This window comes from Seriola aureovittata, chromosome 10 (assembly GCF_021018895.1).
Source record: "Seriola aureovittata isolate HTS-2021-v1 ecotype China chromosome 10, ASM2101889v1, whole genome shotgun sequence".
NCBI classification, from domain to species: domain Eukaryota; kingdom Metazoa; phylum Chordata; class Actinopteri; order Carangiformes; family Carangidae; genus Seriola; species Seriola aureovittata.
The window spans coordinates 461,045-475,062 of NC_079373.1; the positions used below are offsets into that span (position 1 = coordinate 461,045).

Sequence of the window (14,018 nt, forward strand, 5' to 3'; positions counted from 1 at the left end):
TCACTGGTGGAAGTTTAACTGTATTAGCACAATATATAAATCCATTCATTATCTATAATTGCTTACCGTTGAGCCTTACTCTAGGGCCCTGAGGGGCTGGACCATGTCCCAGCTATTGATACAATATATGTAAATAGCAAATTAAAGTTGAACAGATGATTAAAGCCAAATAACTAGGTGTGTAAAGCAGACACTGTCTGCCACGGTTAGAAGCATACACACATAAGACAGAGACACTCCTTGTTAACAAACTAAGAGGATTTGAAGCACATGGCAAAATAATGTCTATAATCTAATATGAATGAACTTGAGAGATGCACATTACCTTCTGCTGTGATTTCTGATCTTTGCACATAGACTTTTGCATGACCCTGAATTCATATTCAGCCCTGGGGTGGTCCTATGATGGTGACACAAACACAAATGACGGATTGAAACATATAGAAGAGCAGTTACATTAAAGTGGAATTACCAGATAGATACATGTCTGCATTAAAAATACACTTGTATTTTATATATTTATTTTAATATTCATATTTTGAGTATGATGTTATATCTTAAATAAAAGCAGTGCAGAATTTTAACAGAATTACAAAGCCACTGTATGAAATTCTACATGAGAAATTTTTATTATTTTTATTTTGAATAAGAATGAGGAAGAGAAGCCAGCTATCAGATTCAAGAGTTCCCATACAGTGGAATCAGGAACACCATGAAGTTGTACTTATAAACGTCTTGTCCAGTCTGCCTGTGTTAGCTTACCCAACTTTGACCTGCCATTCCTGTTACACAGATAAGAAAAGCTGCTGTTTGCCCCACATGAGTGGGAAAGGGTTTAGCTGGAAAATTGACTGTTGTACAGAAAGACAATGCAGACAACTAGTTTTACCTGTAAAGTACGATCCACTGCCCTGAAATACCTCCTTGATGACATGGGTCATGTAGGAATAGAAAGGGTCAGTATCTTGACCAGGAGCAGCTATTGGCCATACATGATGAAAGAAACTGAGGCCTATATGACAAGGAAGTGTACATTTATTTAATCGAAGAAACCTTTGTCTCATGGGGTCCATTAACACCAAGCACTAACAAACTAATTTCTAGTAATTACATGCACCTATTCCTGCAACAACTATCAGGAGTCATTGGACATTGTGTGATTCTCTGCAGCCACTCAGCAATGTCAGCCACCACACTCACACACCGAGGCAGTGTGTTCCCGGAGTTAGTATGTGTGACATGTATGTTTAATCTATTTCAAAAGAAGATTTGTATATGTATTCCAGATTTTGCTGTTGATATATCTGAAGTTCAGATTTTATTGGCTTGTTATTTTGGCTCTACAGACAAAAAGGTCAGTAGGGGCAGCAGGATGTGTTCTAGTGTCATCTGGGCCATCACCTGCAGACAATTGAGAACACGCTTGTGTGAATCATGGCAACAGATATGAGAAAACTTTGGTCCATAAATAAGGGAGTGCTGTGCCTCTCACCTGACAAGATTTTCCAAGTTGCAACAGAGATTCCACCTTTACCTCAGATCGAGCTAAGTTGGACAAGCAGGATGATGGGGGATGTTTACTTATCTACAGTCATTCTCCTGCAACTTTATCACAGTTGTTGTAGAAACTGTATAGCTGCTCATGAACAACCAAACTTTCCTGCTGAGGCTGCCTTTTGCTGTGGTAATGCTGCAGTTCAAAAGCTAGTTCCCCTGGCTGAGACAACTCACTTCCTGCTGGTTACCTGGACAGTTACTATAATTTTTTTATTTAAAGTGTACATAATACATATGAATAGGCATGAACATAATAAATAGTTAATCAAAATAAGCAGATGTATAGACAAATTTACAATTTAAAAACTTTAAATAATAATAATAATAATAATAATAATGATAACTAGAAAATTCCTGGAAAAATCTTTAATGTGTCTGCTGCTTGGTGCATGTATTTCACTTTTGACCTTTCAATCTGTACAAAGGACGGTCCTTTCAATTTCATTCATGTTGTAGAGACTTATCCTGACAATGACCTCAGTCACTGCTGGTGTCCCTCAAAAAGCCATTTGAAGGTATCATGACTGGCCAAAATAACCTCAAACTGATGGATTCAAACAAAAATATGTCCCCACAACAATAGCAAGACATGTTCACAGCCATGTACATGCCCTTACAGAGGCTAATCTACCACTATATCCACTTATAGACAATAGCTTCTAAGATTGAACTTTTTTGCCTACCCCTTACCTTTTTTTTTAATAACTTCTTTATATTTCAGTTCAACAAAAAATATTCTACAGAACAGTCAAATGTTCAATAACAGCACAGGTACATGTCTTTTTGGGCAGTCTGTGAGTCTAGGTGTCCACACAATGTCCATGTACAGTTTCCATGTACAGAAATGGGTGGTGTACTTTGTCATCCAGCGGAAGACACCTACCTCTTACCTTTTGAGACTCTTATTTTGAAATTGTCTGTGCTTTTCTATTTGGCAGTATAAATTGCGTAAGGTTTTGACCAACAGATCCAATAATTCCCTTTTACCATGTTGAGACTTTTATTTTGAAGGTTAATCCCAATCATGGTGTTTGTGTTTCTGTTAATATGTGTGTGTGAGTGTGTGTGTGTGAGTGTGTGTGTTTGTGTGTGTGTGTTTTTGTGTGCATGCAAAAAACCACAGGTGGACATGCACATGCAAATACACGTGTTGATTTACCTTACAGTTGCTCTCACACCTGAATTAATAGGCTAAGTATTAATGAGTCTTAATTAGCCAATCAGAATCAACTTTACCCATTTCTGCCCAGTAACTATCTGCTGAGACACTGGTTGCTATAGCGACCTTGGCCACCAGGGGGCACACATAATCCCCTCTGTCTCCCTAGACAGACAACAGCTTTTAAGATGAAACTTGTAGTTTTCCCTCTGATATCCCATTTTCAAACACAAGTCTGATTGAAAACATCAACTCACCACAATGCTACAATGGTTGAAAAAGCAGCTCATAAGAATTGAAGTACAGTGCATTGAAAAATCTGATGCCAAAATTATGTTTTTTTTTATAAGGTGAATATCCAAAGGTGGAGATGGTTTGTGTGTCTGCCAATATATGTGCGTGCTTATTTGTGTACAAAAATGGGTTCTTAACAAACTACTTTAGGCGCAGCTCCACTCGCTAACCGGAGCTAACTGTGAACTCTAACTGCCATCCTTGATTTTCCTAACGAAAGTCAGACAAACTCTTTTTAAATCCCACAATTTCCATCCTTCTTTGACAATTTTTATATCAGAAATGTGATTTTTTTTTTGTACTGTATCACCCAGTTTTGGTCTCATTCTGATATATTTTACGGGTTTTGAGGAAATCCCCCCGAAGTGCAAAGAGGGCTGTCCAATGCTCCCATAGACGACCATGTTGAACTGAGCTCTGAAGCTCTTGCCCTCAACAGAGTTGAGGGAGTTTCAGGTAACATATAAGATATCAATCTTTTTAATGAAGCCTTTAGACAGCTGTGGTCAGGTGATCTTTTCAATGGGACTTCTAATTTTTCCTTTGTGATCCAATTTTCAAAGTTGTTCCATCTTAAAAGCTGTTGTCTTCCTAGGCTAGGGATTGTGTGTGCCCCCTGGTGGCCGCAGTCGGTATAGCAATCAGTGTCTCAGCAGATCCTACTGACAGTTACTGGGCAGAAGTGGGCAAAGTAGACTCTGATTTTCTAATTAGATTGATTAACTCTTAGTCCTTAAACTCACGTATGAGAGCAACTCTAAGATAAATCAAGACAATGTATTTGCATGTACTTGTGTGTGTGTTGATGTGTGGTTCTTTGCATGTGTGTATATGTCTTTCTATAATTGTGAGGACAATTTTGGTTGAAAACCATTATTATATATTATAATACTGTATATATTATAAGGTTAAGCTTATGCAGTTCCCAACACCGAGCACACATATACATTGAAAGAAACACAGTGTCTCAACCTGGTAACACAAAGCTTTTTGGAGGCTCTATAGTAGACAGCTATACTGCCACACACAACAATACACCATCTTAATTTTTTTGATAAGAACTTACTGGAGGTTCTGTTGGGCGGCTCTACCACTACACACAAATACACAAACATACACCCACGCACACACACACACACACACACACATATATATATATATATATATTGACAGAAATACACAAACACAGTATCCTTCAAAATAAAAGTCTCAACATGGTAAGAGGGAATTATTGGCTCTGTTGTACAAAACCTTAAGCAATTTATACTGCCAAACACAGAAACACAGACACTTTCAAAATAAGAGTCTCAAAAAGGTAAGAGGTAGGTAATAAAAGTTAATTTTTAGAAGCTATTGTCTATATGGGCATAAAGCTTTATTGCAGATCAACTTTTGTTAGGGCATGTACGTGTCTGTATACTTGTCTTGCTACGGTTGTGGGGACATATTTGGGTTTGAAACCACTTAAACAATTTATTTCATTAAAAAAAAATTATTTGGTTTTTAAATTGTAAATTTGTTCATACATCTGGTTATTCTGATTAACTATTTACTATTATCATGCCTGTTCATATGTATTGTGTTCCTATACACACAAATAAAAAATATATAATAATTGTGTAGGTGACCAGAAGGAAGTGAGTTGTCTCAGCCAGGGGAACTTTGTTTCTCTATCTGTCACCACAGTGACAGATACAGATCACATACACAGATGTGTCAACAGTCACTGCAGGGACTGAGGTCAGTGTCAGGATAAGTCTCTGACATGAATGAAACTGAACTGCATGTCCTTTGTACAGATTGAAACTTCAGGAGTGAAGTACACATACCAAGCAGCAGGCACATTCAAAATTTCTCCAGGAGTTTTCTAGTAGTAGTTTCTGGATTTTTATGATGTATTCATCATTTTACAGCTGCTCCTTCTGTAATGATTGTGTTTGGGTATTTATTTGGGTAAGTATTTTTTAGCTCAGTGAGTGTCACTTAGCTGTTCTGCTGTTCTGATTGTGGCCACAACACAAAAATCATCTGTTCCTGCATGTAAATCTCTTAATGTTCCATCCAGAGAGTTTGTTTGAGATTAACTGTACATTAACTAGAAAGTGACAAGGTTAGGCAGGTGCTACCACTACCTGCTGGTCGGTCTGCCGACCATACTGACATAAAGAAATTACAACATCAGTCAATAATCAAAAACCACAGGCCAGCAGCGATGTAAGACAGTGGTTTTCTTGATTGATCTGTCAAATCTTTAGCCTGTCACAGCTTTACACCAGGCTGTGTAGAAGTTATAAAACATTATAGTGTTGATCCATCCAAACCACTCAGTTCCAGGTGTTTCTTTTAATTGCACTTGCAGCTGTTGTGATCGTATTGTGTCTTACTTTGCATGACATCATAACAAATCAGCAACAACTGATGTAAATCTAAGTGGTCATCGCTGGTGATCAGTTCTGCGCAGGCCTCGCTAATGATGAGAGGCTGTGGCTACAAAGTAAGAGCGCCACAGCAGACCTGCCTCACTGACATTTGAGAAGTACAAGATTCACATTGAATGCAATGTGGGCAAAACCAATGGATACATAAAAGGGTATCACAGTTTTACAGCATATCATAACTAAAGAAGAGAAAAAAACAGAAGAAACAGAAACTATTTTCATTATAAATCTTTCTTTTGGTTAGGAAAGTTTAAGTCATTAACATCTATCATCATTTTCCTGATTCATTACTATGGAACCGACTGATTCAAACTAAAGGTGCCCTGTAGAGTTTTCCATTGAGTGTTTCTTCCCAGGAACACACTGTATGTATTCTTGATGTTGAAGGCATGTCCGTCAGTACTGATACAGTATTATGAGAGAGAAAGACAAAGAGATCTTTACCCTCCAACAGGATCTTCACTTTCAGACTGACTAGGCTCAACAGATCCAACACTTTGAATTCTGAAATGAAGTGTGTGTCAAACTGTGTGTGAGTGAAAGGGAGGAAGACGTCTAACTTGAGAGGCAGATGGCCATCATTGGTAAAGACTAGAGATCACCTGCAGAATCAGGTGAGGTACATTTAGGAGCAGCTGAAAATACAAAATGGAGCTCAGGAGTGTGAAGAAATGACTGGAACCATCAGAGCCTGACTTGTTGAGCCAAAAGATGCGGAGAGAACTCACCTTCCCACACACCCCACATACCCACCTGTCTCCTTCAGGGATGCAGAACAGGTAAACGCAAGTAGACACATTAATAAGCACAGTAGAGTCTGGCCATACTCACCACCTGAACAGCTGCAGGTTTTAATCAAACAGATTTTTAAAAGAAACGTGTCAGAAATTAAGGGAACAAAGCTGAGTGAAGTGAACAGAGTTGGTGAAAGGTCAGGAAATAAAGCACCAGAGTGGGCACATTATCATATTACACAGACTGATGGCAGTTACAATAGCTGCAGTTTATGGAACCTGGGAGTGGGATGTAATAAAACACCCTAATTCCTACCCTCTGACATTAATAAAAGCTTTGCAATTTAACATTGCAAAGGTCTTAAGATGAGATTAACCAAATATGATTTCGATCTGATTAATTCTGTAGGAGGAATTCATTAACGTACCTGACCCTTAAATCGCAAAAAACTGTGCCAAAATTTCAAATTAAATTCAAAATGGCAAACTTCCTGTTGGGTTTAGGATATGGGTGCAAGAGGCTATTTTGTACATCTTGGCATGTTTCATGTGCCTACCAATTGTCATGCATGTAGGTCAAACTGTGGGGATAGGAAGGGTCTCTCTAAATTTAATACGTACATTTTCACCAGATCTGATACATGTGCAAAGTTTCACGAGTTTTTGAGCACAGAAAAGCCTCGATAAAGGCAATCCATTTGCACTAAGCAGAAAAAGAATAATAAAAAGCAACGTTTCAATAGGGTTCTCGTAGTGGTTGGTGCTCAGGCCCTAATTATAAACATTTCAATTCTAATAGGGTCCTAATAATATTTCCACCCTCTGCACGGTTTGTATTTATTTCTTTTCACTTGAAAAAAGCAACAAAATGTGTCCATTGCATACAACTCTATGACAAAGTGATACTATTTGTTGTTGTAGTAATCGGTTTTCTTGCATCCATCCCAGGTGCCATCAGTGTGACTGTTTGAGAAGCAGTAGTGTGATAGTGATATGAAGCAAACATGAAGCCCTTTGTTTGTATGATGTCTTACACCTGGGGTGTGATCTGGGGTTCACTGAGCTAACAACTTGTATCTCAGTTTGAACTAGCTTTTTGATATCTATATGATTGTCAACAGTAGCAATAGCAAATTCCCCAGACATTTTTTGTGTTTATAGGTTGAGAAATTGTGTATGCATGGTTTATATGTGCATATTCTGTGCACCTTAAATAGTTTCATTTAAGGTACACTTTCTTTATGTTTTATGCATTCACTTGGCTGATTGAGGTGTTTTCCCTTATGTGCTCCATCTCTCTAAGTTATTAGTTTTTGTTTATTTTTGATTTTATCATGAAGCACAAAAAGTATGATATGAGGAATAATATTTACAAACACGTTTCAAAGCATGTATCTGTCCATTATGGTTAATGACTATGGGAAAAGAGATTGTGTCTGTATATGTGTGCACTACAGAAGCCCACAGAGACAGTTGTTGTTCATACAAATGAAAATATAATAATATCTTTTTCACTTGCCTCTTAGGGGTTGTTTTCACAGATGGAAAAAAAAATAGCTAAAAAAAAAAAATCTTTTTTCACCAACAAGAGGCTGAAGTGCACCACTACCCCAGGCTAAATAGGACTAAAAGCATTCATGTTTCCTTCTAGGTGATTTTTTATTTATCCATAGATTTGCAGCAGCAGCAGAAAGGCTACAAAGGAATGAGAATTGATCCAAACCTTGAGAGCTTCCTGTGAAAAATAGACCCAGAGACAGAAAAGAGGGATGGGGTGGGGGTAAAAGTGTTAGTAAAAACAACCAGGATGACCTTAAATCAGATTATGTCCCCATATCCCCCACTTGGAAAATACTTTTATTTTATTTTATACTAATTCAGGTGCAACTGGATGAGTTTGATCACATATTCATACTAACATTTTACATTTTACATTAAAGGAGCAATTTGTATGTTTTGCTGTTGCTACTTAGCCAGCATTAGCAGTGACAGCTGTTTACTTACCAGTGTTGGCAAGAGCTTCAGCCATCATTGTATTTTACAGTAGGTCATAATACATCCTCTGAGCAGCTACTTCTTCAGGGCTGACCAGACGCTACAGTGATTAAGTATCATAAAGTGATGAGATGGGCCAACCTGGCCAGGGCTAGCTTGCTAGCATGCTAACTTCAGCAGAAGAAGTGAAGTGATAGAAATTGAAGCTTTCCACCTCCGGAGAAAGCTCTTAGCAAGTAAAGGAATGAAGTTTGATGCTGAACATCTTCTAGACTGGTAAGTAAACAGCTGTTAATGCTTACGTTAGCTATGAAGCATTAGCTAAATTTACAACTAGCTCCTTTAAAGAGAATATATTTTTTCTGCACTCACACTAGAAAGACGAACAGTTTGGCCATCAGAAAAATTAATTTTTCCCCAGACAGTCCATTGTAAACAGATCCACTTCCTTTTCACATCTACTGAAATTCACTGTTGAATGTGCAACAGTTGCCTTCAAATCATTTCTCAGTTAGGAATTTCATATGTCACTGACTTTGTCTTAATACATACATCAGAACTACTGTGTGTAATTATTATTATATGATTATGTGATTAACTTTCTGTTGTTTTTGAATGAAGTACCCTTCCTTAAGGTAGGGTATAAAGGCAGCAGGTAGTGTCGCCACCAACTTCCCCACTTCCCTCTCTGAATGAATGAATTTTCTTTTACTACTTAGTGTGATTTCTTCTCGTACTACACCGACACTTTAAGCAAGAGAAACTATGGGTGTTTATACTTTTACAGTCGTGTTTTGCCTCTTGCTATTTTTTGAACTTTTTGATGCAACGTCGGGAGACTCACTCTACCATGGACCCATTGTTTACACTCGGGACCAGCTGTTAGCTATATCCCACACACCCCTTCACTATGCTGGGCGGCCAGAGATCCCTGCGGAGATCCGGAGAAGGAGGAGAGGCTGTAGAGCTGGAGTGAAGCGCAGACAGCGGAAAAAACGGTATAAACCATGTTTACCGTCTGTCGTCATGGGGAACGTAAGATCACTCCCAAACAAGATGGAAGAGCTTACTGCGCTAAACCGGCTTCAGAGAGACTTTCGCGAGTGTAGCATCATGTGCTTCACGGAGATGTGGCTGAGTGAACTTTCTCCCGACTCACATGTCACACTGGACGGATTTCAACTGGTACGGGCGGACAGGAAAACCACGGAGTGCGGTAAGAAGAAGGGAGGAGGGGTTGCTGTGTTCGTTAATGGTGCCACCCTGGACACATCAGTGTCAAGGAACAACTCTGCACCAGAGACTTGGAGCTGCTAGCGGTTAGCATGCGGCCGTACTATCTTCCGAGAGAGTTTTCACATGTCATTGCGGTGACTGTGTACATCCCCCCCTCGGCCATCGCTGCTGCAGCCACAGACCAGATCCATAGTGTTGTCTCTCAACTCCTAAACCAGCACCCCCATTCCCTCCTCCTCATCTCTGGAGACTTCAACCTCACGTCCCTGTGCTCTGCTCTTCCTACCTTCACCCAGTATGTGGATTGTCACACCAGGGACAATAAAACTTTGGACTTGTTGTATGCTAATATCAGGAATGCATACACCTCATCCCCCCTCCCCCCGCTGGGACGCTCAGATCACAACCTTGTCCATCTGATCACAGACTACACCCCTCTGGTGAATAAACAACCACCTGAGAAGAGGTCTGTGAAGGTGTGGTCCGAGGAGACCAGTGCCAGACTCAGAGATTGCTTTGAAATAACAGACTGGGAAGCACTCTGCAGCCCCCACGATGGCGACATCGACACCATGACCCACTGCATCACAGACTATATAAACTTCTGTGTGGAGAACACTGTGCCCTCCAAGTCAGTACGCTGTTTCGCCAACAATAAACCCTGGGTGACCTCCGGGATTAAGGCCCTGCTGAACAAGAAGAAGAGGGTCTTTAGATTGGGGGACAAGGAGGAGCTGCGCAGAGTCCAGAAGGAACTCAAACAGAAAATCAGGAAAGGGAAGGACTGTTACAGACAGAAACTGGAAGAGCGGCTGGTGCAGAATAACACCAGAGATGTCTGGAGTGGACTGCAGAACATCTCTGGCCACGGAAAAGGAGTAAGGAGAGACCTGAGCTGCGGCGACAAGAACTGGGCCGATGAACTGAATCTGTTCTTCAACAGATTTGATTCTGCCCCCTCCCCCCTTACCTGCCCTGCACCCTCTTCACACCTCCCTGGGCCAGCTCCCCCTCAACCCGCTACTTTCAACTCCCATTCACCTACAGCCCTCCCCTCCCCACCAATACAACTGCCCCCTCTCACCCCCCACCACCCCCATATCCTCACCTCAGTCATCTTCCACCCCCTTCTCCATAACAGTTGATCAGGTGAAGTGTCAACTTAAGAAGATCAAGACAAGGAAGGCCCCAGGTCCGGATGGCATCAGTCCCAGATTAGTGAAAGACTGTGCAGATCAGCTCTGTGGTGTGCTCATGCACTTGTTTAATCTGAGCCTGAGCCTGGAGAAAGTACCGGCCCTGGGGAAGACCTCCTGTGTGGTCCCGGTACCTAAAACCCAGCGCCCCAAGGAGCCTAACCATTTCAGGCCTGTTGTCTTGACCTCTCACCTGATGAAGACTTTGCATCATCCTGAGTCACATGAGACCACTGGTGAGCACACAGCTGGACCCCCTGCAGTTTGCTTACCGGCCTAGTGTTGGGGTGGACGATGCAGTGATCTACCTACTGCATAGATCACTGCTACACCTGGAGGACAGTGGGAGCACTGTGAGGGTCATGTTTTTTGACTTTTCTAGTGCTTTCAACACGATCCTGCCGCCACTGCTCAGAGTGAAGCTGGAAAGTGTGGGAGTGGACCATTACCTGGCTGCATGGATGATAGACTACCTCACCAACAGACCACAGTACGTGAGGCTTCGTCACAGTGTGTCTGATGTGGTGTTCTGCAGTACAAGTGCTCTCCCCTTTTCTCTTCACCCTGTACACCTCAGACTTCACACACAACACCACGCACTGCCACGTCCAGAAGTTCTCTGACGACACAGCCATTGTTGGGTGTGTTTCAGAGGGAAATGAACTGGAATACAGGACAGTCATCAGGGACTTTGTCAGCTGGTGCAAGATCAACCAGCTTCAGCTAAATGCCAGCAAAACAAAGGAGATGATTGTGAACCCCAGGCGGAAGACATCCCACTTCACACCAGTGAACATCCAGGGACTGGACATCGAGGTGGTGGAAAACTACAAGTTCCTGGGGGTTCACCTAAACAACAAACTGGACTGGTCCACCAACACCCACGCTTTCTATAAGAAGGGTCAGAGTCGCCTTCACCTGCTGAGGAGACTGAGGTCCTTTGGCGTGTGTGGGGCTCTCCTCAGGACCTTCTACGACTCTGTGGTGGCCTCAGCCATCTACTTCCTGTGGTCTGCTGGAGAGGGGGCAGCACTGACAGGGATAGGCAGAGGCTCAACAAACTGATCCGGAAAGCGAGCTCTGTCCTGGGCTGCCCCCTAGACTCCATTGAGGAAGTAGGTGACAGGAGGATGTTAGCTAAGCTGACATCCATCATGAACAATACCTCTCACCCTCTGCATGACACTGTAGGGTCTCTGAGTAGCTTCTTCAGCAGCAGACTTTTACATCCTCGCTGTAAGAAGGAGAGGTTCCGCAGGTCCTTCATTCCAGCAGCTGTCAGACTCCACAACTCCTGCTCTTCATGACCATGTGCAAACTTGCACTTTTTCATGTACATATCGTGTGTGTTGTGTATATTGTATTTATTAGTGTATATTGGTATAATTTTTGTTGTATATTTCCATAGATGTTTTATTCTATAGATGTTTATTTTCTGCTGTGGTAAATGAATTTCCCAGTTGTGGGATAAATAAAGTTAATCTAATCTAATCTAATGAAACATGAACTGTCTTAACTTTTTATAACCATGGATACTCCCTAATAAAACTTACTCTCAAACATCTTTGGTGGCATTTCTTTTATGTAAGCAATCCCTGCATAATAAAGTGATTTAGGTGATCTTGAAAAGTTAACTTATTTCCAAACCTTTCTTTTTCTTGACCTTGCAGACTTTGTTGTGGTGAGGTCACCTCGTTCCCAGTAGTATGAGGTTGCCCATTTAGTATAATAATGTGTGTGTACATTTAAAAAATGATAAATCAAAAATTTGTCCCACCGCCAAACATAAAAAAAAACACAAAGCACAAACCCATAAAACATTAAGGGTTAGACCGTGCTGGATTGTGCTCGTAGCATTTTTTTTTTTAAACAATACAATATGAGCTTACTTTTTTTTTTTTAGATCAATGGGGTACTTTCATCAAAATATTTTTTTCAAAACTGTTGTTTAGTAAGAACTACACACATTTTGAGTGTGGTTTGCTGCAAGTTCCAAGCCATGAATCAGCAAATACAGCACAATGAGTTAGTATTTTAAGTATTTACCATGTTTCCCAGATAAGGCACATTTATTTGATTTGTTTGTGAAAGCCAGTCCTGGCACCAGCAGCTGTAACAGTGACAGCAGGCCAGAGGTATTATGGTGGAGTGTTTATGGCTACGTTTCCTCAAAATCTATTGGTTAATGTATTTATTTATCTTGAAAATCTGACTTACTACATCATGGAAAGGAGATACATGCAGAGAGATCAAGATCACATTACTGATGGTGATGTATTAATTCATTAGAATATGAAAATTTGCCCCCATTGTCAAAAATACTTATAGGAATGCTTATAGGAATCATAAATGTTGAATCATGTTTACTAGAGGTGATGGGGTTCTTCATGCAAGTGTAGTTCACATCTTCCTTTTCGTTTTCATTCTATTCATTCTCAGTGATGATTTTAGCACCACTTACCTCCTCATCTTCAAACCCCGTCAGGTCCCATTCATAGTTCAGTCTCATCTGCCTTCTCTTCCAATGCTCCATGAACATGGCAGCTTTGAACCAGAGAGAAAGATCCATCAAATACACAGAGACACTCAGACACTGAAATTCATGTATGATTCAGCTATAAATATAGACATTTCAGTGGCCAGGTGCATTGGATAGGGGAGACTGATAGTGATAGGTACAATAGAGTTCTGCAGGGATGACGTCTTTTTGTAGGCCAACCTGGATGTTAGCGTTACTATGGTTCCCTTGAAAAAAAGCCAATTGGTTTTTACATGGGCTTTTTTTGGATTACTGCAAAAATAATCTCGGTGACATGCATAAGCATAATTGATTTTTGAAGCCTAAATACAATCACTAATTGTAAAAAACAATTATTAGGCGAACAAACTACACCACAATCGCAGGACACCCACTAAAATTCCAACTTGTAGTTTGATTTAGCTCTGACCTCTTCTACAAAAGCCTTTCCTCTTACAAAGTTAGTGATAGTTTGTAAGAGCTTGAGTATAAACACACAGATCAGTTTTCATGTTCGATGTGATGACGTTAAATGTCCTCGACAACCTCTGTAGTCTCATTTAAGCACTTGAAAGCCACATTTTACATAATATTCTAGAACTATAGCCTCACATTCTAAAACTGAATCTCTGATATTCTAGAATTTTGCAATCTGCAAATGTGACTTAGCATTCTGGAATTGTAACAGGTCACTAGTTACTAGTTATAGAATGTTACAGTTCAAACAGTCATGGAGTTAACATTCTCAAATTTTAAATTTGAAAGCCACATTTCACATAAAATTTAAGGACTATGCACTTTTGCACTCACCGGCCACTTTATTAGGTACACCTGTTCAACTGCTCGTTAACACAAATATGTAATAGGCCAATCACATGGCAGCAACTCAAT

The 14,018-nt window shown here is 40.5% G+C and overlaps 1 protein-coding gene across 5 annotated transcripts in view; it reads right to left on the reverse strand.

Moving 5' to 3' along the window:
- Positions 1-14,018, reverse strand: part of LOC130175898 (anoctamin-1-like) — a 144,199-nt gene that overhangs the window by 40,428 nt on the left and 89,753 nt on the right. For all 5 annotated transcript variants that reach the window (XM_056386535.1, XM_056386534.1, XM_056386539.1 and 2 more), the window contains 2 exons: positions 13,071-13,153; positions 326-400 (listed from right to left, as the gene is read on the reverse strand). In XM_056386535.1, coding sequence (XP_056242510.1) covers positions 326-400; positions 13,071-13,153 — 158 coding nt within the window. The remainder of the gene's footprint in view (positions 1-325; positions 401-13,070; positions 13,154-14,018) is intronic.